Below are 24,299 nucleotides of genomic sequence, written 5' to 3'. Positions count from 1 at the left end.
TGAACATGCAGATGATACTCCAAAGGGTAGGTGAATATATTGATACAGGCCCTTGTGATGATGGTTACATACCTTCTAGATATGCTATCCAGCTCTAGCTGTTGACACACATGGCTCATGTCCAGTTTGGTGTAGGATTTACCTCCAACTAGCTTTGCGCACAAGTCATTTATCCTCAGGGTAGGATATTTATGTCGTTTAGTTGCCTTATTCATGGTCAATTTGTAGTCCCCACAAATGCGTATAGTTTGATCAGGTTTCACCACAGTGAGTATGGGCATTGCCCATTCCGAAAATTGGACTGGTTGGATGATGCCTAGTTTTTCTAGCAGCACAATTTTGCATCCACCTTCTCCTTTAAGGCATAAGGCACAAGTCTGGCCTTAAAGAAATGGGGTGTTGCCTGAGAATCTACATATATTTTTGCTTGCAGGCCTTTTAATTTCTCTAATTCATCAGGAAATACACTGCCATATTTCTTTAACAGCTCAGGAACTCCACCTGTTCTCACCTAACATATTTCAGACCAGTTCAGCTTAATTTTTTGTAACCAATCTCAGCCCAGAAGACTAGGTCCTTCACCTGTCACTATGATCACTGGAAGCTGGGCTGTCTGTTGCCTATAGGACACAGGTGCTGAGGCGATACCCTTTACCTGTATTGATTCTCCAGTGTATTTTTTTTATTTGTTCATGGGATGTGGGCGTCGCTGGCTAGGCCAGCATTTTTTGTCCATCCCTAATTGCCCTTGTTCAGAGGGCATTTAAAAGGCAACCACATTGCTGTAAGTCTGGAATCACATGTAGGCCAGACCAGATTTCCTTCCCTAAAGGACATTAGTGAACCAGATGGGTTTTTACGACAATCGGCAATGTTTTCGTGGTCATCATCAGCAGATTTTTAATTCCAGATTTTTATTGGATTCAGATTTCACCATCTGTTGTGCTGGGACTTGAGCCCAGATCCCCAAAGCATTACCTTGGGTCTCCGAATGACTATTTCCAGTGACAATGCCACTATACCACCACCTCCCCCCATGTCTTCAATTGAGCCGTGGTTTGCTCCAGATTCAGTGACTGCGTATCTTCATTTAGGTATTTAAACGTGTGCTCTCCCACCACTGTGGTTGAGGCTCTTGCTTCTACCTCCATTACTAGTGGCTTCCCAATCACTTGAATTGTGATGGCTATTGGTTCAGTTTTTACTGCTTTGACATTGTACAGGGATATCAGCAGTTTCAGATTTTGTTATATTATTCACTTCACTTCAATCATTTTGGTCTGCTGCCTTATAGGCTGTCTCGATTTCGTCCTGCATTGCTTTATTGTGTGCCCTTTCTTATGGCAGTAATGGCATTCTGTCTCCTTGAATCTGCAGGTGTCCTGTACATGGTTGCCGCCATATTTATAAACAGATTAACTTTGGAGTCACTGCTGAAATGCTTCCATTAGGCCTTTTTGTTTCTGTAGCAGTGGAGACCACCTCTCGCTTTGCTGTTGTGTCTCGGGTTTTTGTGCCACGCCTGGCGATAGGTTCCTGCCCCACCTGAAAAATGGCGCCACATTGTACATTCTGTAAAGCCTGCGAGTCCCTTGCAACACTTTCCATGGCTAGTGCTATTTCCACAGCGTGCTTCAAATCGATGTTAACTCCTGCGAGTAAACGGTGCTGAATTGCGTCACTGTGAATGCCACAAATTAATTGGTCCTGCAACGTGTCATTGAGTGTGTCTCTGAAATCACAGTGCTCAGTCTTCAACTTTGCAATATGGGTTGCCATGCACTCTCTCAGGGCCCTTACTCTGGAGTTAAACTTAAACCTCTGCATTATTACAGATGGCTTCAGCTGAAAATACATCTTCATGAGGCCTACCAATTCATTAAAAGATTTAGAATTGGGCACATTCGAGTACCTCAGGCTGCGGGTGAGGATGGTGTGTCTTGTTACTATAGATGTTCAAAAGAATTGTTTGCTGTTTCTCCTCTGCAGTAATTTAGTTCGCCACAAAATAAAACCAAGGCGCTCTACATAATGGCTCCAGTTTTCCATGCACCGGTCATAAAAGTTGATTCTGCTGGAGAGTGGCATGACTGGTGAGTATTCTTTTCTTTTTTTTCTTAAGAACCAATGTATTCATTTTCACAAGGCGAGGTGCAGCATTGGCGCTATCTTATCCTCGTTGCCAAAGTAATAACTTGGCATACCGGACAGTTTTCTATTTGAAACCGATAACTATTACAGAGAGCTCTTTTAGAAGCTACATGCATGAACCAGGTCCACGACTAGAAAAGCCATGCCCCCAGATTATTTGCGTTTAGGGCTCATTCGTCAAGAACAATCATGTGGCCCCTAATAGGCAGTAGATAAGGTTATACCTTCAATCACTACAGGCACCTTGACAGCAAAATTGGACAGGGCCCAAAACAGGTGCCAGAATCGTGCTGAGAGATTACCCCACACCTGTTGATTCTGATACAGGCAATGCACAAACTTCAAGTTTAAATGATTGTTGTGTGCAGTAAGCATTAAGCTACCAATAATCTCAAATCAATCATGACTCATGCCTAACATTCACAGCTTCACCCTGCCCTCACATACTTAGGACTGCTGCAAGCCTCACACCCACATCTCAGAGCTTGCACACGCAGTCTATCATTCAATCACAAGACAGCCACATCACCCCCAAACACATTGTCTCATACTCACGGACACACTTCCCTCTCTTTTTCAGAGCGAAGTGGCACATAACTATAGGTACCAGTAAGACCTAACCAGTGGAGTCATGCCCAGCTGCATGTCCTAAACCTGATGGAGAAGACAGTGGTTGCCATCATTGGAGTGGCTAAGGCGGAGGCTGGCAGTGAACCATCACAAAGGCCCTGCCACTCCCTGTGGGCAGCACCTCGTTGATCTTATAAATTTGTTGGGAGAGACTGTTGGACTGCTGTGACAAGCATTTTGAACATTGGTATTCACAGCAATTATGGCAGCAGTCGGAGTTTGTGTGGCAGCCGGAGTTTGTGTCAGCAAGCTGACTTTGCATTAGACCTAATTCTCCATCTCACATCCCACTTACTGCTCATCCACAATCTCTTTTGATTTACATGCTGGTAAGCTTGCAACTCTTACTTCCTCCCCCACTTCCCATACCATAACTCTACCCTTGTGTCTTTTTCCTTCCTGATACCAAAAAACTACACCTGGTGTTGTGGAAGTACAAGAGATGAAGAAGCAGGAAGACAATGTAGAAGAAGCATGGTCACTTGATGTCACCAGCTCAGATACCGACACCTTGCGCACTTGAGAGGGCAACTTAAAGGTTGGATCTGCACGTGGTGAGACACTGAGGATGAGTGGGCTGCAGCTAGGGTAGGGGGCAAGGGTAGTACAGTTACCAGCTCACTAGAGGGGAAGGTCGCACACAAATTCTGTTGCAGAGAACTTGAATAAGGACTTCAATAGGGCGGCCTACAGAAGAAGGTTGATGGGTATATATTAGCAGACCTGCCAAACATTCTGCGGTCAATGTTAAGAAGCCTAGCACCAATTCAGCACAGGGCTTTGCAGAGAGTTTGGAGCATATCCTTTCCAGCACAGAAGTGATGGGCCAATCCATTAGCACACTTGCCAATCCAACCATGATGCAGTGTCTGATGGATGATGTCTCAGCTTCCATTGAAGCACAAACAGAAGGCACCCAATGTCTGGTTGCTACACCGGAGGCTCAGACTGAAATAATGCAAAGTCAGCTTGCTGACACAAACTCCGGCTGCCACACAAACTCCGACTGCTGCCATAATTGCTGTGAATACCAATGTTCAAAATGCTTGTCCAACAGTCTCTCCCAACAAATTTATAAGATCAACGAGGTGCTGCCCACAGGGAGTGGCAGGGCCTCTGTGGAACATGAAAATTTCTCATGGTAACAAACTTGGACCGACCATCACTGCCAGTTGACCAGTGCCTATGCTGCTGCCAGTCAGCCAGCCCAGGTTGTTGCTACCCATGCTGAGATATAGTCCAAAACTGGATCATCTAGGGCCAGAGCTGCTTAAGGCAGTCCTGCGAGGGTCACCTGCAGTCTACCCCACCGGAAGTCGGCAGCCTTGCACCGGCTAAGCTTCAGCCACTGGTGTTTTACTGCGTAGGAGCACCAGGGCAGACAAAGGCACATGGAAAGCAGGCACTAAAGCAATGCACATGGGTGATTTGCTGACAATTGATGCAATATTGCATGGCTTGATTTATTAATTTGGCTTGGATTGTTAATTTTGTGATGGTTTTGAATTTAGCATTGTTGCCAAACAGCAATGGTCAATAACAAAGGACATGTAATATGTGGGACTATTGGTAAATGGGGAATTTGGGTTGCTTTTACTGGTATTGAAGTCAGAGGAGTCGATCAGGGACAAACCTGCCAGGAAGTGGCAGTTTAGGTTGCCTCCTCCTCTACTTCCATTTCCTCCTCAGATGTTTGCTATGTAGCGGGTGGCTATACACAGGGAGAAAGGGAAAATCATTGCGAGTCACCTTAACATTTCCCAGTATGGAGTGGCCCTACAAGTAGGTAGCCTGTTTAGCCTGTTCTTCGCTGCATGGAGAGTGAAGAAGTCAAAGGCATTCATTCAACAATCAAATAAAACCTTTGCTCACATTCAGGAAAATGAAAATGGACATCATTCACACTTGAAAGAATGTATTACCATGAAAATAACTTTTGCCTGGAAGCTTCACTTTTTAGCTACCAGTCATGGAGCAGTATCACATCCAAGCTGAGTGACAAACTCCAATGAAAGCACAGAATATAGAACAAATGCCCTAAAAGACTGACACAAAACCACTTTAATTTCAGCTGTTTTGGGATATGACAAATGCTGGAGAGAGAGACAATTACTGATGAGACCTCAGTTTATTTCAACAATATTTTTATTGATTCATGTATCTTGGAATCAAAATTCCTTTACATCACATTTTAAAAGGACAGAAAAATACAGATCTGTAAAGAATGTTGAGCAATCTATGCAAGAGTCTACACTCTAAAATTGGTTTTAAAACAATTACATGCAAATGTAGACAATGTGCAAATGAAGCCATCAGAAGTTACTGAAGCATTAATTTTTATTCTAATATACTGCAAATTTTGAGATAAATTATGTGCAAAAAGGATTCATGGATGTAAAAATATGGATGAGCTGCAGAAATGGTTCAATGGTTTCTACATATGGCATAACTATAATGTTCTTGAACATGGAAATATACTTTTGTCTCCAGTTTTTATTTTAAAGAAGGACATTTCCTTTGATTCCTAGTCCCATAATGTAAGGTTAACAGCCACTAACTGTAAGACGATGGTACCAAGGAAGAACCTATTAATTAGCTGAATGCGAGTATGCACCTTTCATTCAGTCCATTCTAAATAAGTGAAGTCTAGCTGTGTAAATGCGTAAACCGCTGGTCAGTATAAAACTTGTTGACTAGGGAATCCCAAATCAGTATTAAACCTATCAATAAGCATTTCAGTTTTGGATCCTGTTAAAATACTGAGAGCCTATTGATAGCTTGAATACTTTGCTTTTAAATGTAAACTATTAGCATAATTGTATTTTTTTCCAAAAGTTACAAGACAATCAGGTGTTATGTTTTAAACTATTATAGTGCGACAGAAGTTAATCTGCAAGTCATGTCATGGTGCAAGGCTAAATATGTTTATGAGAACACATTAACTTTTTCTTGCATTCTGTAGCCTACTTCATATCAATTTCAAGAGTTCTGGATTAGGATCACACAATTATCTGAAGCAGAAACACATAGTTAAGTACATCATAGTGCTCATGAGATTTAAAAGCGTGGGGCATGAAGTAAAATTGCAGAACACAAATTATAACAAAAATACAGGAGATCCCATCTTAGTCATAGTGTACTGTAGCACTAGCATACTGAATGGACAACTTCAATAGCAGTTAAAGTGGAAATTCCTATGGCCAAAGCACTTACTTTTGAGCATTAGAAGACATTCATAAACTAATAAAAAAATGTCCACCAATACTGTAAATATTGCTGCATCCTTCATGGCAAAACCTCATTTAGAAATGGATAACGCAGAAATCAAGTCAAACCTTATGATGTTTTCCTTATCTTGGCAGCAAAGTAGCTAAAATTGAAGGCTAAAAGTATTTTGAGAATCTGGATTTCTGTAGCAAAATCATAAATATGCTTTTTAATCATAAAAAGTGCAACTGCACATTAATTTTCCAGGTGAACAAACTGTGCTGACAAATTGGTTTACCAGCACTTCTTTTTGTTTTAGTCACTAATGACCAGCTGTTGAAGGAAAAAAGAACAAAAAGTGAGTTGCTTATTTGCCTAAAATGTTATTCTAATGAGAAAGCTGGCTGTCTATATTGCCAACATGTTAAGTACTTGTTTAATTCCCTTTAGAATACCCAATATTTATTTTTGCAGCTACTCGAACAGGGTTTCCTGGAAAGCTGATTAGTAACCAATTAATTAGCTTGTATTAATTCAAAAACATGAAAAATCCATCATTATCTTGCACACTAGTTTCATTTTTTAGACTATGAATGAATCCAGCAACAGCTGTCCTTGTCAGAAATGTCCAAGTCACTGCCGTACCAATTCAGTCAATGCAGCAACCAGCAGGTTGAGCTGACAAAAGTTTTACTCTTGGTGGGCAAGGGGAAAGATGAGTGAACACAACACAATTTCAAAGTCAGATGTGAAGATTCTAGAGTTATTCAGGGTTTTTTTCTTCAGCCAAAAAAAAATTGGGATAACACTCCATTTTTGGGTATGTATTTAGGAGTTAACAATTATATCTACATTACATTTCAAAAGTACCAAGATTGTGAAACATCTGGAGTGAAGGTTCCAATGAAATAATGAGCAACCAGCTTGAGAGGAATCTTAAAAATGTTGAATTCTTCAAATCCCAGCCATCTATTGACAGAAGTTTTCTCAGAAACATTTAATTAACAACTGCCACAGAGAGCATTTTCTGGACTGAAAGAGTGTGTTGTTTCCTTGGGTGGGGAATATAATTATAATTGTGTGCATTGCAACACATACAAAAGCTGGTTCCTACAAATCTGGAATTATCTGTATTTGAATTAATACATAACCCTCAATCCACCTCAGTCCTAAAAAGGAAAAGGAAAAGATGCCACATCATTTCAAAGTCCAATTGAGTGGTTTCAATCCAAACATTAGTGTGTGCTATTATTCAAGCTGGACTATGAAAATGGCCAGAACACAAGAATATAAAATGCCAACTCTGCCATATAGCTGAGACTATTCTACTAAGAACATCCACTCAACACCAGATCCTTAAAAGCATATATAGGTTGGCAACTAATGCTACAATGCTCATTTCAAAACACAAAATTTCCACATACTGGAACAATAGGAAGAAAACATAAATAAAAGACTAAAAAAATGTAATGTTTTGACCTAGTCCACCAGAACAGGATTTATTTCAAATTAAACTTTTTCTACTGCCATCTGATTAATGTTTTAAAACAACAGATTGATTATGACATTTTCAATTTTGCGCTATGCATATTGTTACACACACGCGCACAGACACACACACGCTCTACTTTCCACAACCCAAAATAATGTTACTAACAACAGCAGACCTGTTTCTTAAACTAAAGGCTATGGCAAGTGGCTATTATTGTTAACGTAGGTTTCCATCATATTAAATATTTGAATCTTACAGCAAATTTAAAAAGCCGATCAAACACAGAATTAGGTTTGTACTACGACAAAATGGATGATCTAAAATGAAGTTTCAATTGTATCTGTTCAAATGGGTATGCCATGCTAATAGAATTTTCTTCCCTGGAAGAGTCACAGTGAAAGAAGCATGTTCATGACAATGGGTCCCTAAAGCACACTCATTGCATTGATACAGGTTCGCTGTAGTGTTTAATTGTGTACAGAATTCTACTGTGCATGGAATATGGCTTTTCAAAACTAAACAGTACATTATGTAATGCAAAAAAACTTTAATGTATTGAGTGTAGTGTAATTTGAAAGGATATCAGCATCAATGCAGAATAAATTTCCAAAAATAATCAACCAGACTCAAAGACTGATAGACACATCTTGAGCTGTTTTTCTTCTGGCTTTAACTTTATAAAAACCCACACACTTAAAAAGTGAAATGTGGATTAATATGGAATAGAGAAAGCAAGCGCATTATTTTCTCAATAATAAATGAACTCCGTGTTAATGCAATGGAGCACATTGCTGAAAATGAATTCTGAGGATATTGATATTGTCATGTGGATATTGTCCTTGATTACTGCGATTGTGCACAAAAATGTGGCAGCTCCACATTAAGTGGCGATCCATGTATCCTGTGTTTATTCAGTGGCGGTTAGTATACCAGTCGTTCTCACTGATGTAGAGAAGTTCAGTGACAACTTCAATGAGATTGTTGCTATGCTTTTTGAGCAGTTTCATATTTAGTTGTTTGTCACAAAATCCCATTTCAAAAAGAATATCCATCATGGATGCTGTTTGATTCTCTGTTGCTTCAGCCTGTGCAGAGAGAAACAAGTTACAAGTTGAGTTCAGGAAGGCATATTTCCAACTTATCAGTTGCTTGAAATCATTCTTTATCATTAGCACTGAGCTTTAGATACATTTAGTTGCTTTACTAATCACCTGGATGATCAGTGGATAAAATCTATTATTACTTACCCAATCATAATCCGAAGATCCATACCAGCTCATCCTTTAACCTCAACTTTTATAGTTTCTGTTCATAATTATAATTACTCGTTCATGGGATGAGAGCATTGTTGGCACAACCACATTATTGCCCATCTCTAACTGCCCTTAAAGTGGAAGCGAATTGCCTTCTCGAACCATTGCAATGTAAATTCACTGATCAATTTCCTTATTCAGTCATGGTAGCCAGACCTTCAATATACTCCCTCCCCGACACCAGCCCCCTGCGCACCCCACCACCTTGTAAATACTTCATTTGAACCCTTTCCATGTCCTGGTTAAATATTTCCCATTGTTGATTTATTGTTCGGTCTGCCAATTTTAATCGGCACATGGCACTTTTTAAACTTACTATAATAATGCTTTTTGCAAATCAAGCATCCTTGTTCTTAACTTCTCTTTTTCCATTATTCTGGGACAAAATATTTTGTGTAGCTAGCCTCTACTCCCTCGGAATTAATCCAGCAGCCCTTCTTTCCACTTCATCCAAAACTCTGATATAACTACAACTACAATTTATATTGCACCTTAAACGGAATAAAACATCCCAAGGTGCTTCACAGGAGTGTTATAAAACAAAATGTGGCACCGAGTCATGTCTGGAGATAGTACGGCAAATGACCAAACACTCGGTCAAAAAGACAGGTGTTAAGGAGCATCCTAAAAGGATAGCGATGTGAAGAGGCTTAGGGAGGGAATTTCAGAGCTTAGGGCCCAGGCATTACCTGAATGCTGAAGGCATTACCACTAAATGGTGGAGCGACTGAAACTGGGTTATTCAAGTGGCCAGAATTAGGAGGAGGAGTGCAGATAGCTGGGAGATGCCCTTTTTAAAATAGGGAGACCAAACTGCATGCAGTACTTCAGATGTGACTCTTATGAACTATGGCTCTAGTAAAAAAGGTCAGCATTAGATTTACTTTCCTAACTGCCTGTGACCACTGTATCAATTGTCTTGTCAACCTGTTTACCAAAACCACAGATCCACCTCCTGTTGAGAAGGTATAATCATCTCTCCATTTAGTATATGATCTACATCATTGTTCCTTGTACTGAATCTTGTAAGTTTACACTTTTTCACATGCAACTGCATTTGTTTATTCGCCATTCACAGATGTAGGAACTTTTTAATTCATTCACAGGATGTGGGCTTCACTGACTGGGCCAGCATTTATTGCCCATCCCTAGTTGCCCATAAGAAGGTGGTGATGAGCAGCCTTCTTGGACTGCTGCAGTCCATGTGGCGTAGGTACACCCACAGTGCTGTTGGGGGCCGGGGTGTGTGTGTGTGTGTGTGTGTGTGTGTGTGTGTGTGTGTGTGTGTGGGGGGGGGGGGGGGGGGGGGGGGGGGGGGGTGCGCCTGTATTTTGAAGGAATGGTGATATATTTCCAAGTCAGGATGGTGAGTGACTTGGAAGGGAATTCCAGGTGGTGGTGTTCCCATCTATCTGCTGCCCTTGTCCTTCTAGATGGTAGTGGTCATGGTTTGGAAGGTGCTGTCTAAGGAACCTTGGTGAATTCCTACAGTGCATCCTGTAGGTGGTACACACTGCTGTGACTGTGTGTCGGTGGTGGAGGGAGTGAATGTTTATGGATGTTGTGCTAATCATGCAGGCTGCTTTGTCCTGGACAGTGTCAAGCTTCTTGAGTGTTGTTGGAGCTGCACTCATCCAGGCAAGTGGGGAGTATTCCATCACACTCCTGAATTTATCTTATAGATGGTGGACAGGCTTTGGGGAGTCATGAGGGGAGTTACTCGTTGCACGATTCCTAGCCTCTGACTTGCTCTTGTAGCCACAGTATTTATATGGCTAGTCCAGTTCAGTGTCTGGGCAATGGTAACCCCCAAGTTGAACAGTAGGCGATTCAGTGATGGCAATGCCAATGAACATCAAGGGGCGATGGTTAGATTCTCTTATTGGAGATGGTCATTGTTTGGCACTTGTGTGACACAAATTTTACTTGCCACTTGTCAGCCCAAGCCTGGATTTTGTCCATGTCTTGCTGTATTTGGACATGGACTCTTTCAGTATCTAAGAGCCGTGAATGGTGCTGAACATTGTGCAATCATCAGCAAACATCCCCACTTCTGACCTTATGAAGGAAAGAAGGTCATTGATGAAGCAGCTGAAGATGGTTGGGCCATGGACACTAGCCTGAGGAATTCCTGCAGTGATGTTCTGGTGCTGAGATGACTGACCTCCAACAACCATAGCCATCTTCCTTTGCACTAGGTACAACTCCAACCAATGGAGAATATTCCCAGTGATTCTCATTGATTCCAGTTTTGCTTGGGCTCCTTGAAGCCACACTCGGTGAAATGCGGCTTTGATGTCAAGGGCAGTCACTCTCACCGCACCACAGGAGTTCAGCTCTTTTGTCCATGTTTGGATCAATGCTGTAATGAGGACAGGAGCTGAGAGGCCCTGGCAGAACCCAAACTAGGTGTCAGTGAGCAGGTTATTGCTAAGCAAGTGCCGAATGATAGCACCATTGATGACCTCTTCCATCTCTTAACTGATGATCGAGAGCAGACGGTAATTGGTTGGGTTGGATTTGCCCTGCTTTTTGTGTACAGGACATACCTGGACAAATTTTCCACATTTCTGGGTAGATGCCAGTGTAGTAGCTGTACTGGAACAGCTTGGCTAGGAGCACAGCAAGTTCTGGAGCACATGTCTTCAGTACTAGTGCTGGAATATTGTCAGGGCCCATAACCTTTGCAGTATCCAGTGTCTTCAGCTATTTCTTGATATCACATGGAGTGAATTGAATTGGCTGAAGACTGGCATCTGTCATGCTGGGACCTCCAGAGGAGACTGAGATGGATCATCCACTCACTTCTATAGATCGTTTCATTTTGTGCACATTGATCAAACCATCATTTGTCACTGCTCCCCACTTGGTGTCATGTGAAAATTTAGTCACCCTGACAGAATTCCATCCTCATTTAATAAAATAAAGACGTTCCAACATCAAATCCTAAAAATCAATTACCTTCAGGATTCTTCCCCAGTATTACAGCTACCTACCAGCCAACTACTATTCCCAAAGATTACATGGTCATCTGATCCATAAGTCTGAACTTTTTGTAGCAATGCAGTCAGCGACATTCATCATCTTATCGCTGTCTGTAATCTTGTTTCAAGACAATAACCTTTTCACTGTCTAGAAGTATGCACAGTGGAGAAAGGGAGCAATAGGCTCAAACTTTTATCTGTCAAAGTAGTATGAACCATTAAAGATAGATAAGCAAGCCAGCACTTTTTTTGGATTAGTATCTAGTAACCGATAATTACTAATACAGTATAATTTGTTTAAATACATACCTGGTTCAGGTTTGTGCTTAAATCAGGTAAGTCATGACAGCTATACAGGAGCTCCAGCAAAATATTCTTCACCTCTCCTCTTTCAGTCCTTCTGCCACCCCATACAAACCATACTCTGGCTAAGATATGCAGGTGAGCAGCTCTCTGGCTTCTGCTATTCATCAGCTGACTACTACTAAGTCTATAACAATGGTCCAAGGTAAAACCTCAAATCAATTCTATAAAGGAACTGTATAGCCACAACTTGACAATTCCCTCAAAGTCTTGGTCAGAATTAAAAATCTGTAGTATAGGGAAAAGTGCAAGAGCAGATGAATATTCCACCAAGCTGCAGTGTACTCTCTCAATATCACTCTCAATCAACAGAAAATACTAATCCAGCTATAAACATTACTTGATAAAAAAAATCTGGTTTCATCAGGACTGAACTCAATTTCTCAATTAGAAAAAGGAGGCTTAACATCAACTGGGAAAACTCAGCTACAAATAACTGCAACTGCATCAAATATAAATGGTTAACGCAAGCAATACAGAGAATGCCTTATAAAGATCTGCATGCAGCACAGGCCTCTAAGTAGAAATGGGCTCTTGTCACTTTCTGTTATTAGTATGTCACCATGGTCAGCATTTTCCCATCGGCGAGTGGGGTCCCAACTCACCACGCATCATTTAGATTGTCAGATTGGCTGGTGTGCAGCTGACTCGACTGTGTGCCCGCCGAATTATCAAAGGCCTATTAAGGCCTGTTAAAAACTAATTAACTCAATTTAATGAGCTGTCCGTCCAACCTTAAGGTTGACGGGCAGGTGAAGAGCCCAGGCGGCCTTCGCATTTTTCATGAAACCTCATCCTCGGGCGGGATAAGGTTTCATGAACTGTTTTAAAATCTAACAAAAATTTATACATTTATTCTTTGACGTCCCAGCTCATGTGAAAAGTGTCACATGAGGGGACATATTTTAAAAGTTTAAAAATCCTTTATTTTAAAGTTTAAGACTGAAACAACTCTCCCTGAGGCACCTCCATGCCTCAGGGAGATCTCTGCTCTCTCTCGCGCGCATGCATGGAACGACTCAGGGACCCCCCCTCCCCCCACCCGCACAGGGAGTGATCAGCGCTTCCGGGCGCGTGTCACGACGGGCGGGCCTTATAAAATGGCAGTGCAGCCCCAACTGGGGCCGCCGATTGGTTTCGTGCCTGCCCCCGCACAACCTCCCTGATTGGGGGGGGCGGGGGCGGGGGGGTGGATTTCAGGCCCTTGAGTACAATGGTCATGTTAATCAGAAAGGCACTAAAAGCCAACTTATGAACATTCTAAACTGGGTAACAACAGTCTCCAAAATGGTTTTATTTAAAGAATATTTAAAAAAAAAATACCTGTGTCACACTGGTGTCCCCTGCAAAAAGAGCCTTATAAGCAGAGGCCGCCACAGACAGGGCTCCCTTCACCAGTTCACCAGCAATGCCACTATGGTGTCTACAAAGAAATTTGAAAAAGTAGAACACAGACTTCAGTTTGTAAAAATGATTCTGATTAGTCCTGCTAGTCAAGCTTAAGTTGGATATTTTTATAAAAGCTACTTTCAAGTGTAGAAAAAACACACTTCAATGTTCCCCTCTCCCAAGCTTTTGTTCCTCTCTCCTGAAGGCAGAGTCCTGGCAGACATCACCGGCCATTCAGCCCATCATATCTGCACCGGCTGGCTCATTTGGAGACCCGATCTCCCACCTTCTCCTGAGGGGCCATGCACATGCTTCCTTTTCTACCTTCCTATCTATCCAGACCCCTCATGATTTTGAATATCTCTATCAAATCTCTTCTCAGTTTTCTTCTTGCCAAGGAAAACAGTCATAACTTCTCAAAACTGAAGTTCCTCATTCCTGGAACCATTCTTGTGAACTTTTTCTGCACTCTCTCCAATGCCTTTACAAACTTCCTTTATAAAGTGCTGCACCCAGAACTGGACAGAATGCTCCAGGTGAGGCCGAACTACTGTCTTCTGCAAGTTCAACATAACCTCCTTGCTGTTGTACTCTATGCCCCTATTAATAAAGCCTAGGATAATCTAAGCTTTATTAACCACTCTCCCAACCTGTCCTGCCACCTTCAATGACTAATACACATATACATGCAGGTTCCTCTGCTCCTGCATCACTTTTAGAAGTGTACCCTTTATTTTGTATCGTCTCTCCATTTCCTTCCTCCCAAAATGAATCACTTCGCATTTCTCTGCATTGAACTCCATCTGCCAACTATCCGCCCATTCCACCAACTTGTCTGTGTTCTTTTGAAGTTCTACAGTATCCCCTTCACAATTCACAATGCTTCCAAGTTTTGTATCATGTCCAAATTTTGAAATTGTTCCTTATACACCATGGTCTGGGTCATTAATATATATCAGGAAAAGCAAGAGTCCCAACAGTGGCCCCTGGAGAACTCCATTACAAACCTACCTTCAGCATGAAAAACATCCATTAACTACTACTGTTTTCTGTCACTTAGCCAATTTCTTTTCCATGTTGCTGCTTTCCTTTTTATTCCATGAGCTATAACTTTGCTCACAAATATGTTGTGCAGCACATCACATCAACAGCATCACCCTCATCAACACTCCATATTACCTCTTCAAAAATCTCAAACAAGTTAGTTGTACACAATTTACCCTGAAGAAATCCATGCTGGCTTTCCTTATTTAACTCACATTTGTCACTGTGACTATTAATTTTGTCCCGAATTATTGTTTCTAGGAGTTTCCCCACCAAAGTTAAATTGACTGGCCTGTAGTCATTGACCTTATCTTTACATCTTTTTTTGTGCAGAAGTGCAACATTTGCAACTCTCCAGTCCTTTGGCACTGCCCCCCCCCCGCCGAGTTTAAGGCAGATTGAAAAATTATGGTCAGTGCCTCCACAATTTCCTCTCTTACGTCCTTTATTATCCTTGGATGCATCTCATCCAGTCCGGGTGCCTTATCCAATAACAGCCTATCCAATACCCCCTCATTAATTTTAAACCCTTCTAGTGTCTGAATTACCTCCTCTTTCATCATGACCTGGGTAGCATCATCTTCCTCGGTAAAAACAGATGCAATGTGCCTCCATGCATTAATCCACTTTTTGGTCCTTAATTGCCCAATCTTCTTCTTCCACCACCCCTTTTACTATTTATATGCCTAGAGAAGACATACAGTGCCACAGGCTCTCATTGCTTTCTGCTCCCCAACCAGCCATTTCACATGCGAGGCCAGTCACCTAATGTTGGGAAGACTGTTCAGCAACAGGAAAATCTTCACTGAACCTTATCCTGTCCTTCTCTGATCAACACAGGGGCTTCTGGAAGGTGACCAGGAACTATGGCTGATTTTACCCCTGAAGGATTTGGATGACTTATTGCTCCAGCTAAGGTCAACTAACTCAGCTCTATGGAGCCAATGGAGAAAGGTTTGAAAATAGTATCACCTGTTTGCTCATTTTGTCTTCTATTCGCCTTTATCGTAAAGAAAGAACTTGTTTTATAATGGTGGATCTCACACAAGAAGCTTCATAGTCATAATATTTCATAATGTTTGAGATGTTTTAAATGATGTAATATACGAAAATGCAGCAGCTAATTTCAGAAAAACAGCAATGACATGAATCAGCAGATAATCAATTTTAGTGACACTGGTCAGCAAACTCACCTGCTCCTCTTCATATAGTGGTTTGGGACCTATTATGTTCATGTGAGGAGTCAGATGGCAGCTTCACATGAACATTATATTTAAGGTGACACCTCAGTTGTAGACTAATGTGTCAGTCTAAATTTTGTGCTCAAGCAGCTGGACTGGAACTTGAACTCAGTTTTCTGACTCAAAGGCAAGAATCAATTGAGCCAAGGCTAATCTTGAGTAATATTTCTGCTGATAGGCACAACAGTTATCACTAAAGTTACAAAATTTGGATGGATAAAATACATCTGCATACTTCCACCTTGACCATTTTCAGCTCCAGCAAAAGAAAGCAGCTACTGTTATATTACAAAAGCATATTTTTAATAGAAAGTTTGCATAGTAAATAGTGTTATCACCTTAAATGTGGGCACTGTCTTTTATTCATGATCTTTGGTGGTTCTGCACACTCTACCTCCAAATGTGTAGACACTAAGAACAAATGGTACAATGATTACTCTTAAAGTATTAAGATGGTTGAAAGGCAAAAAAGGTTTGCTGACTCTACAGTGAAAATAAAATATTTACTCCATTGTACCATCAGAAAAGCTCACATATGGTGGCAGCTTTAACTAATCATGCATTTGTTATTAACAGCGGCTGGAAGGCTGCATCGTAATTGTACAGCCAATCCAGGTATCTGGTCAAAATAGTATTTTGAACACAGTACAATAAATATGGGAATTAAAACAGAAGTACATAGCAATTAAAACCAGAACTAATACAGGTCACACCTGTCATTTTTCAAATGCTGATTTGTGTATTTTCACCATTTTTGGAGAGATGATTTTCACCAGCTCCTTTAGGTGCTAAAGAGCCTCTGAAGTGGCCAAGTTGGTGTCTAAAGTTGAAATGCCAGTTTAACCCACATTCAACCACCTTGGTAAAAGAGTGAAAGCTTGCCACAGGAACAGCCATCCACAGCATCATTAGGGCTGCCGACTGCCACTTCAAGTGCCTGCTAATGCTCATTAAGAAGGCTGCATGGCATTTCAGTGGCTAGTGCATGATCAAAAGCCCTCTCCCAACAGAAACTAGCTGATTGGGAGCAAACAATTTGTTGCAAAGGATCTTGCATGCTATTTAAAGCCTCTTACAGTTCATTTGGTGCTGCAGGCTTGAAGCCGATTTTTGAAACACATCGAAAGATTTTCTGGGACACCATTGAGACGGCACCAACGCTCTAGCAAAATTTATTCTGAGGACTTCACCTAAAAGAGTAAATGTTGAGCTACTCTACCCTGTTGACACTATGGATCACAATGAGAAAAAGAGCGCTTGGTCACTGGAACCTTGCTTGGAGTCTCCAGTGGTCTGAAAGGGAAGTGATGATGAGGCCAGGCAGAGCAGTGCCAGCTACTGGAGGAGAGACCAACAGGAAGAAGAGGTGCTCCTTCCCCACTTTGGGTACAGGACACCTCTCCTCTTCTGGAACTTGTCCACCAGGACCTCCAATGCTGCAACCGAGAACCTACATGCCCTGTGATTTGGTCCCTGTGCCATCCTGAAATATGCTGCTGCGTATCAGCCAGCACACTCCACACCTTCACTGGAAGTGAGTTTTCAGAACCCATGGGCTGAATTTTGCCGTTGGCGAGCAGGGGGCAAGGCCCGCTTGCCGACACGAAAAATGATGTGGGATGATGTTGGGGGAAACCACCGACGTCATCCTGCCCCATTTAAATTTTCAGGAAAGTGGGGCACAGCAAAATCAGCTGTGGGCCCGCTGACCTGTCAATGAGGGTGGATGAGACTTTAAGGTTGACGGGTAGGCCAGGAGCCCCAGCGGCAAATAGAAAAAACATGAAACCTCATCCACCGGTGGAATGAGGTTTCATGTAGTCATTTTAAAAGTTAATAAAGTTTTAGTGTAATTTATGAACATGTCCCATCTCATGTGACATTGTCACGAGGGGGACATGATGAATTTTTTTTTCTATTTTTAGCGTTTTTAAAACTGTCAGCGATCTCCCTGAGGCAGCACTTAGCCTCAGGGAGATGTGCGCATGCATGAAAGAGAGCACTCTTGCTTTTGGGGAACCCCCACCACCCCCCCTCCCGCCCGCACAGGGAGCACATAGCGCTTCCCGCCGGATGTCATGCTGGGTGGGCCTTAATTGGCCCGCCCACGTTAAATGGCAGCGGGGCCCACTTCTCCGGCGGGTTCAGCTCCCTGCTCACCGGGGATTGGGTCGGTCCCACCCACCCGGCAGGCAGAAAATTCTGCCCCATGTATATTGCTCCACGAAAATTGTGTCTAACCAGCACTTGTGTGCTAACCTGCAGATGTGTCTGTTTTAGAACCTCCATTTGGTAATCAACAATTAAAACCACAATTGCAAACTAAAACCAGGACATCAAACCCCTTCACCAAAATAACTTCCTTTGTTTTCAAATTGAGGTTTCCATTATTCATGCTTTTTCTTACCACCCAAAACAATTACAATAATTATCTTTAAACTTGCAGCACTATCTTAAAAACTCCACTGCAACAGAACAACTATTCTGCAACTGAAAACTGGAATCAAAAGAAGCTAAAAGAACCAGTGGCAAATAACCATGAAGAGAAGCTGGAGCAATAAAGTAGCTGAAAAAATATTTTTAAACTGTGATATTATTTATTACCAATATTTTCTTGATGAACAGGTGATCTAACTGCAGGATTCTCTAAATCAGCCATTCCCGACACATCAGAATGAACGTCGCTTGAATTTAAAGTTGAGCCATCATTCCTTTAATAATAAACCAGGAAAACAAATTAAAATTTTACTGCCCATGTAAGTAACTTTAATTTATTACCATGCCAAATTATAAACTTAGAACAAATACCTTTTATTCCAACATTACCCCACGGATGCAGGGAAAACCAGGCAAGGCTGGGGTTTTAAGATCTAAAGATTTTAACGACAATGCATTCATTTATTTAAATGAGACAAGCTCCAATTGACGACTACTTTTTTTGTCTCTTCCAACCTCTCACATGCATGAAGTCTTGTTCGCGGTACCTTGAGAACATTATTCATGTGAGTTTTCACAGGGAAGATGAAGATTATTTGAATTGGGTGAAAACACAATATAATCTAATATGTTTTGTCCCCTATCCACACTGCTGTAAATAGTCGCTGGATAGCGATAAAGGAGCAAGGACATTGGAAACATTTTTGTTTCTAACCTAGGAGCATGAAGAACAATTGAACACTTCAGCTAACTCAGCACTAACTGGATTTATTGAGGGAATGTCCTACTTTGCTGGATTCAGAGACTGGATTGGTTAGTTTTAAGCCATTAGGGAGCCAATGAAAGCTTTCTGAATGGTTGTTGTGAAACACTTTGACAATCACTGGAACCATAAGTATCGTGACTTCACTAAATTTCAAAACTTGAATTTGCAGAAACATCATAAGCACAGACTATCAAATAAGATTATATGCCATGGAGACTGAATATTATCGACTTCGACATTTAATGTAACCATTAATATAATTTACAGAATATTGTTATTTTGAACCAAAAGCTATTAGGCCATTTGCTACAAAGCATTACCTACTAAATAATACTACCTGTGGTGGTGCAAAGGAGCAGAGAGCACCTCTGGTTTAAGGGGCTCCATATCCAATGTCTGAGATGTACACAACATATCATTAACGTTTTGCAACTGAGGCCTACTTTCATCAACTGCATTTTCACTCTCAGTGACCTCTGCATCTGATACCACTTCTATCTCATCCTCCATTTCTTCAGGTTGGGAAAAAGCAGAACTGCACACAGATTCTCCTAGTGGACGACTAGTATCAAAGCACTCAGGCAGGATGATAATGTAGTCCTCTGAACAGTCCGAAGAGACCTGGCTTTGTATTTCATACTTTTCTTCTTCAAAGTTTACACTGGAATGATCAGCCACATCAGTTTCAAGATTATCTGTAAATCAGAAGCAAACAACAGTTCATTTATTGTCAATCATCCATTTAAATTACACTTAATAATGAAGTTCAAGAGTGACATGTATGAAGTTCAACGTCTTAATTCTGATTCGCCACAAAATGCTGGTGATGCATTTAATTTTACTTTACAGTTTTGGTCACCGTGCTTGCAAAAGCCAGTTAAAAAGATAATAAGGATGACATTAAATGCAGCAGAACTCAACTGGTAATGTGTTTTTCAAGCTAGGCAATAGCTCCAAAAGATCTGGAGTACAGGCATCCACTAAAGTAAACTTGAGCCAACCAGAGATACATGTATGACCTCTACACAACTTGGCTCATGGAGAAGTTGAGGAGGCGAGGACTAAGGAAAGTTGGATGAATCTCAAGGTGTTAGTGTGACATTTCCTATTAGTTGCCATATTTTTCTGATATAGGAGACTGGGGTTGCTTTAAACAGAAAATAATCTTCCTAGACTTGCCCCTTAACAAGTGCAATTTTATTTAAATTAATTTTTAAAATATCTTTATTTTTATTCTCAGAAGTTTCCAAAACAAATATGCTTAGCCTCTTACTGCAGTGTACTGTAGTTAAATTAAACTGAATACTTGCAAAACTACTTTTAGAACCGCATCAGGGCTCAGGTGGAAAAGGCTGTATGAATAATAATTTTAAAACAAATGAAAAGGGAGTAAAGTATGTGAGAAATTGTGTATTAGGCACCACCAGTAAGGAAAAACAAAAGATGCTTGAACAACTGTTAATTTTAAATCTGAGATTGATAGATTTCTGTGTTAAGAGGTTAAGGGATATGGGGAAAAGGCGTGTATATGGAGTTAGGTGACAGATCAGCCATGACCTTGTTGAATGGTGGTGGAACAAGCTCGAGAGGTTAAAATGGCCTACTCCTGTCCCTTTGTTCAGTTACCTTTCTCTGGCAGCACCTCTTCTGTGCAAGGTTTTTCGGACTGTCTTAAAGCAGGAGCTGTGGTCACTATGGTTCTATCAGATTTTCCTTCTTTGATGCCAATGTCAGAGCCACAGGGTTTGTGCAGATCTTGGAAGGTGCCTGTCAAAATGAAAAACAGATCAACAGCTTACCTATGGGCATATGGATAATTTCTATGTATTTTTGAGGCGCGGTGGGGGGGGGTTAATAAGTTATCTAAATGCTTTCATCCCCTTTTAGTTTGCCTCTCTTACCAGGGCAACAAATAGAATCAGAAAAGAATGATGTTATTAGCTCCAATTTTGATTTATTTTTATTGTTGAAGTACAATGTATTTATGAAGTTTTTTGAGGACTGATTATGTCATGAGGGTATGATTCTAGAGCTTCCTGCATCTACCCCAAACAAACCCCATTATTGATTTGGTTTTACTTCTCCCTTTTTTGTCAAAAACTCACAAAAAATATTCTAGTAATTTTACAGAACTGAGTAGTATTCATCCTCTACTATTACTGGAAACAACTTTCCTCCATTTTTATATTTTAAATGCTACAATGCATGACTAATTAGATAAATGATTAAGTACAGGTTGAGATAATTCATGACTGTATGGAACAAGAGCTTACTCTGGAAATAAAAACTGTTGCTAATTTAGTGCAACAATTGTAAAAATTATTACAAATATGCCAAAAAACGTAGCATAAGCACAACTCCAAAAAGACCTCACTTGAACTTCAGTATACTTAGACTGCTGAAAAGATTAGTTTAAAAAAACTAATCTTTAATTATTTCAAGATGTTTAAGTTACAGAAAATATTTTATTTTAAAAGCAAACGATTACAAAGTGATAATATTAATCAAACAACCCCATTGGAAAACATGAAACACCAGGATGGAGCACTAAGCAAGAAGCAATTTTTGCCCTAAGCAAATTTTCCATTTGAGAAATGACAGTCCTGGTGTCAACCTGTTACTTAGCAGCAAATGGAACGGTTTACAGTAGCTAAACACATCTGACAGCAGCCTCTTCCACGCAGGGTACTTCTAGGAATTCTATGTTCAAATCTCCAAAGTTCACAACTGTTCATATTTTCCAAACAAAATTCAAAATATTAATATAGCACTCGAGTCAATACTGGTTCGCCTCTTCTATCCCCTACAAATGCTTACTGTCTGGTTTACCCCTGCGGCGTGGCAGCAAATCAGGTGCCTCATCTAAAGCTAGAGAACGGATAACGGTCTCACAGACAAATTGAGTTCCGCTGATGTCCTCCTCTCCCTCCTCAAAATGAGGATGATCTGTTGGTTTCCCCACCAGCGTCACGTCTGCAAGGAGAGATAAGATGATCAAAAATACAATATGAATTACCAAATTCCATTTTTAAAATGTAAAACTGGATTGCTATCTTGAAGCATAGTCCTGTAGAAATCGTAGGATTTAATGAGGCAGAATACTCATAAGTACAAGTTTCAATTTTTTAAAAAAATTATATACTTCAAAACATCAGTTATTAACTGCAAAGTCTCTTTCATATAACTGTAAATAGTATTGTTCAAACCACTGAAGTGATAATCCGATGTTCACTGATAGCTAAATAGGTAGTACTACTAAATGGGTATTCATGACTGCGACATCATCCATTATTAAATCTATTTTAACCTGTTTTTGGGATGTGGGTGGTGCATTTATTGCTTATCATCAACTGCCCTGCAGATAATAAGAATCAGAGTGTGGAATTAGAGGCACATCTAGAGGTGATGAATTTCTTTTCATGAAGGCCTTCAGTGATTTTTTTTATATAAGTATAACAATTTTCATCAGCTTTGCGCCATTTTTTTCTGGTGCTAAACCATAAACGACCAGATGTACTGAATTCAAGTGCACACTAGATATGACTTTTTTTTTTAGAAAGAATTTTGTTTCAATTCTCTGATTAGTTCATTTTCTTTGAAGAATGCAGTTAAGAATAAGCTGCCAAAATCACTTTTGATGCGCATATTACTACTCCAATATATATCCCATTACTAGAATACATACTTTAAAGCACAGCCAGCAAACCAGGAAGTTAAAAGAACTGAAACACTTCATTTGTAATTTAAAATTTCAGATAGTGAAACAAATGATTTATGACTGAAGTTCAAGATAAACATACATAAAAAACATTTTTTTAATGTTGAATTTTTCATAATGGAGATATGTGACATTCCACAAATATAAAACTACTTTTTAGGGGCCAATGAGGGTCTTTAGCAGTAATTATAAATTTCGTACACCATTAAAAACCCAGTTACATCTCATTCAACTAGTTACACCTTTTTCAAGGAGCTCCTCCGGAAGTCCCCAGCATCACAGATGCCAGTGTTCAGCCAATTCAATTCACTCCAGGTGATATCAAGAAACAGCTGAAGGCACTGGACACAAAGGCTTTGGGCCCTGACAACATTCTGCAATAGTACTGAAAACTTTTGCTCGTGAACTTGCCGTGCCCCTAGCCAAGTTGTTCCAGCACAGCTACACCACTGGCATCTACCTGGCAATGTGGAAAATTGCCCAGGTACGTCCTGTACACAAAAAGTGGAGCAAATCCAACCTGGCCAATTACCGCCCCATCAGTCTGCTCCCAATCATCAATAAAGCAATGGAAGGGGTCATCAACATTGCTATCAAGTGGCACTTGCATAGAAATAACCTGCTCACTGATGCCCAATTTGGGTTCCACCAGGATCACTTAGCTCTTGACCTCATTACAGCCTTGGTTCAAACATGGACAAAACAACTGAACTCCAGAGGTGAGGTGACGGTGACTGCCCTTGACATCAAGGCAGCATTTGACCAAGTGTTGTATCAAGGAGCCCCAGCAAAACTGGAGTCAATGGGAATCAGTGGGAAAACTCTCCACTGGTTGGAGTCTTACCTAGCACAAGGGAAGATGGCTGTGGTTGTTGCAGGTCAATCATCTCAGCTCAAGGACATCACTGCAGGAGTTCCTCAGGATAGTGTCCTAGGCCCAACCATCTTCAACTGCTTTATCGATGACCTTCCTTCCATCATAAGGTTAAAAGTGGGGATGTTCACTGATAATTACACAATGTTCAGCACCATTCGCGACTCCTCAGATACTGAAATAATCCATGTCCAAATGCAGCAAGACCTGGACAACATCCAGGCTTGGACTGACAATGGCAAATAACATTTGCGTCACATATGTGCCAGGCAATGACCATCTCCAATAAGAGAGGATCTAACCATTGCCTCTTAACATTCAATTACATTATCATCACTGGATCCTCCACTATCAACATCCTGGGACCTACCATTGACCAGAAATTGAACTGGACTAGCCATATAAATAATGTGGCTACAAAAGCAGGTTAGAGGCTAGGAACCCTGTGACGATTAACTCACTTCCTGACTCCCCAAAGCCTGTCCACCATCTACAAGGCGCAGGTCAGGATTGTGATGGAATACTCTTCACTTGCGTGGATGAGTACAGCTCCAGCAACACTCAAGAAGCTTGACACCATCCAGGACAAAGCAGCCTGCTTGATTGGGACCATATTCACAAACATTCACTCCCTCCATCAGTGATGCACAGTGACAGCAGTGTACACCATCCACGAGATGCACTGCAGGAA

The 24,299-nt window shown here is 40.9% G+C and overlaps 1 protein-coding gene across 4 annotated transcripts in view; it reads right to left on the bottom strand.

Annotated features, from left to right (window-relative positions):
• Positions 1-4,908: 4,908 nt before the first annotated feature.
• Positions 4,909-24,299, bottom strand: part of nbr1a (NBR1 autophagy cargo receptor a) — a 68,969-nt gene continuing 49,578 nt past the window's right edge. For 2 of the 4 annotated variants that reach the window (XM_041173301.1, XM_041173304.1), the window contains 7 exons: positions 21,834-21,989; positions 20,643-20,783; positions 19,354-19,711; positions 18,419-18,525; positions 16,153-16,225; positions 13,464-13,563; positions 4,909-8,565 (listed from right to left, as the gene is read on the bottom strand). In XM_041173301.1, the coding sequence (XP_041029235.1) occupies positions 8,392-8,565; positions 13,464-13,563; positions 16,153-16,225; positions 18,419-18,525; positions 19,354-19,711; positions 20,643-20,783; positions 21,834-21,989 (1,109 nt within the window). In that variant the 3' untranslated portion in view covers positions 4,909-8,391. The remainder of the gene's footprint in view (positions 8,566-13,463; positions 13,564-16,152; positions 16,226-18,418; positions 18,526-19,353; positions 19,712-20,642; positions 20,784-21,833; positions 21,990-24,299) is intronic. The other 2 variants (XM_041173302.1, XM_041173303.1) reach the window with 2 other exon arrangements.

The sequence above is a fragment of the Carcharodon carcharias genome, chromosome 23 (genome assembly GCF_017639515.1).
Source record: "Carcharodon carcharias isolate sCarCar2 chromosome 23, sCarCar2.pri, whole genome shotgun sequence".
Lineage (NCBI taxonomy): Eukaryota > Metazoa > Chordata > Chondrichthyes > Lamniformes > Lamnidae > Carcharodon > Carcharodon carcharias.
Note: the sequence above shows the minus strand (reverse complement) of the source record. Positions and strands in the feature narration are given on the sequence as shown.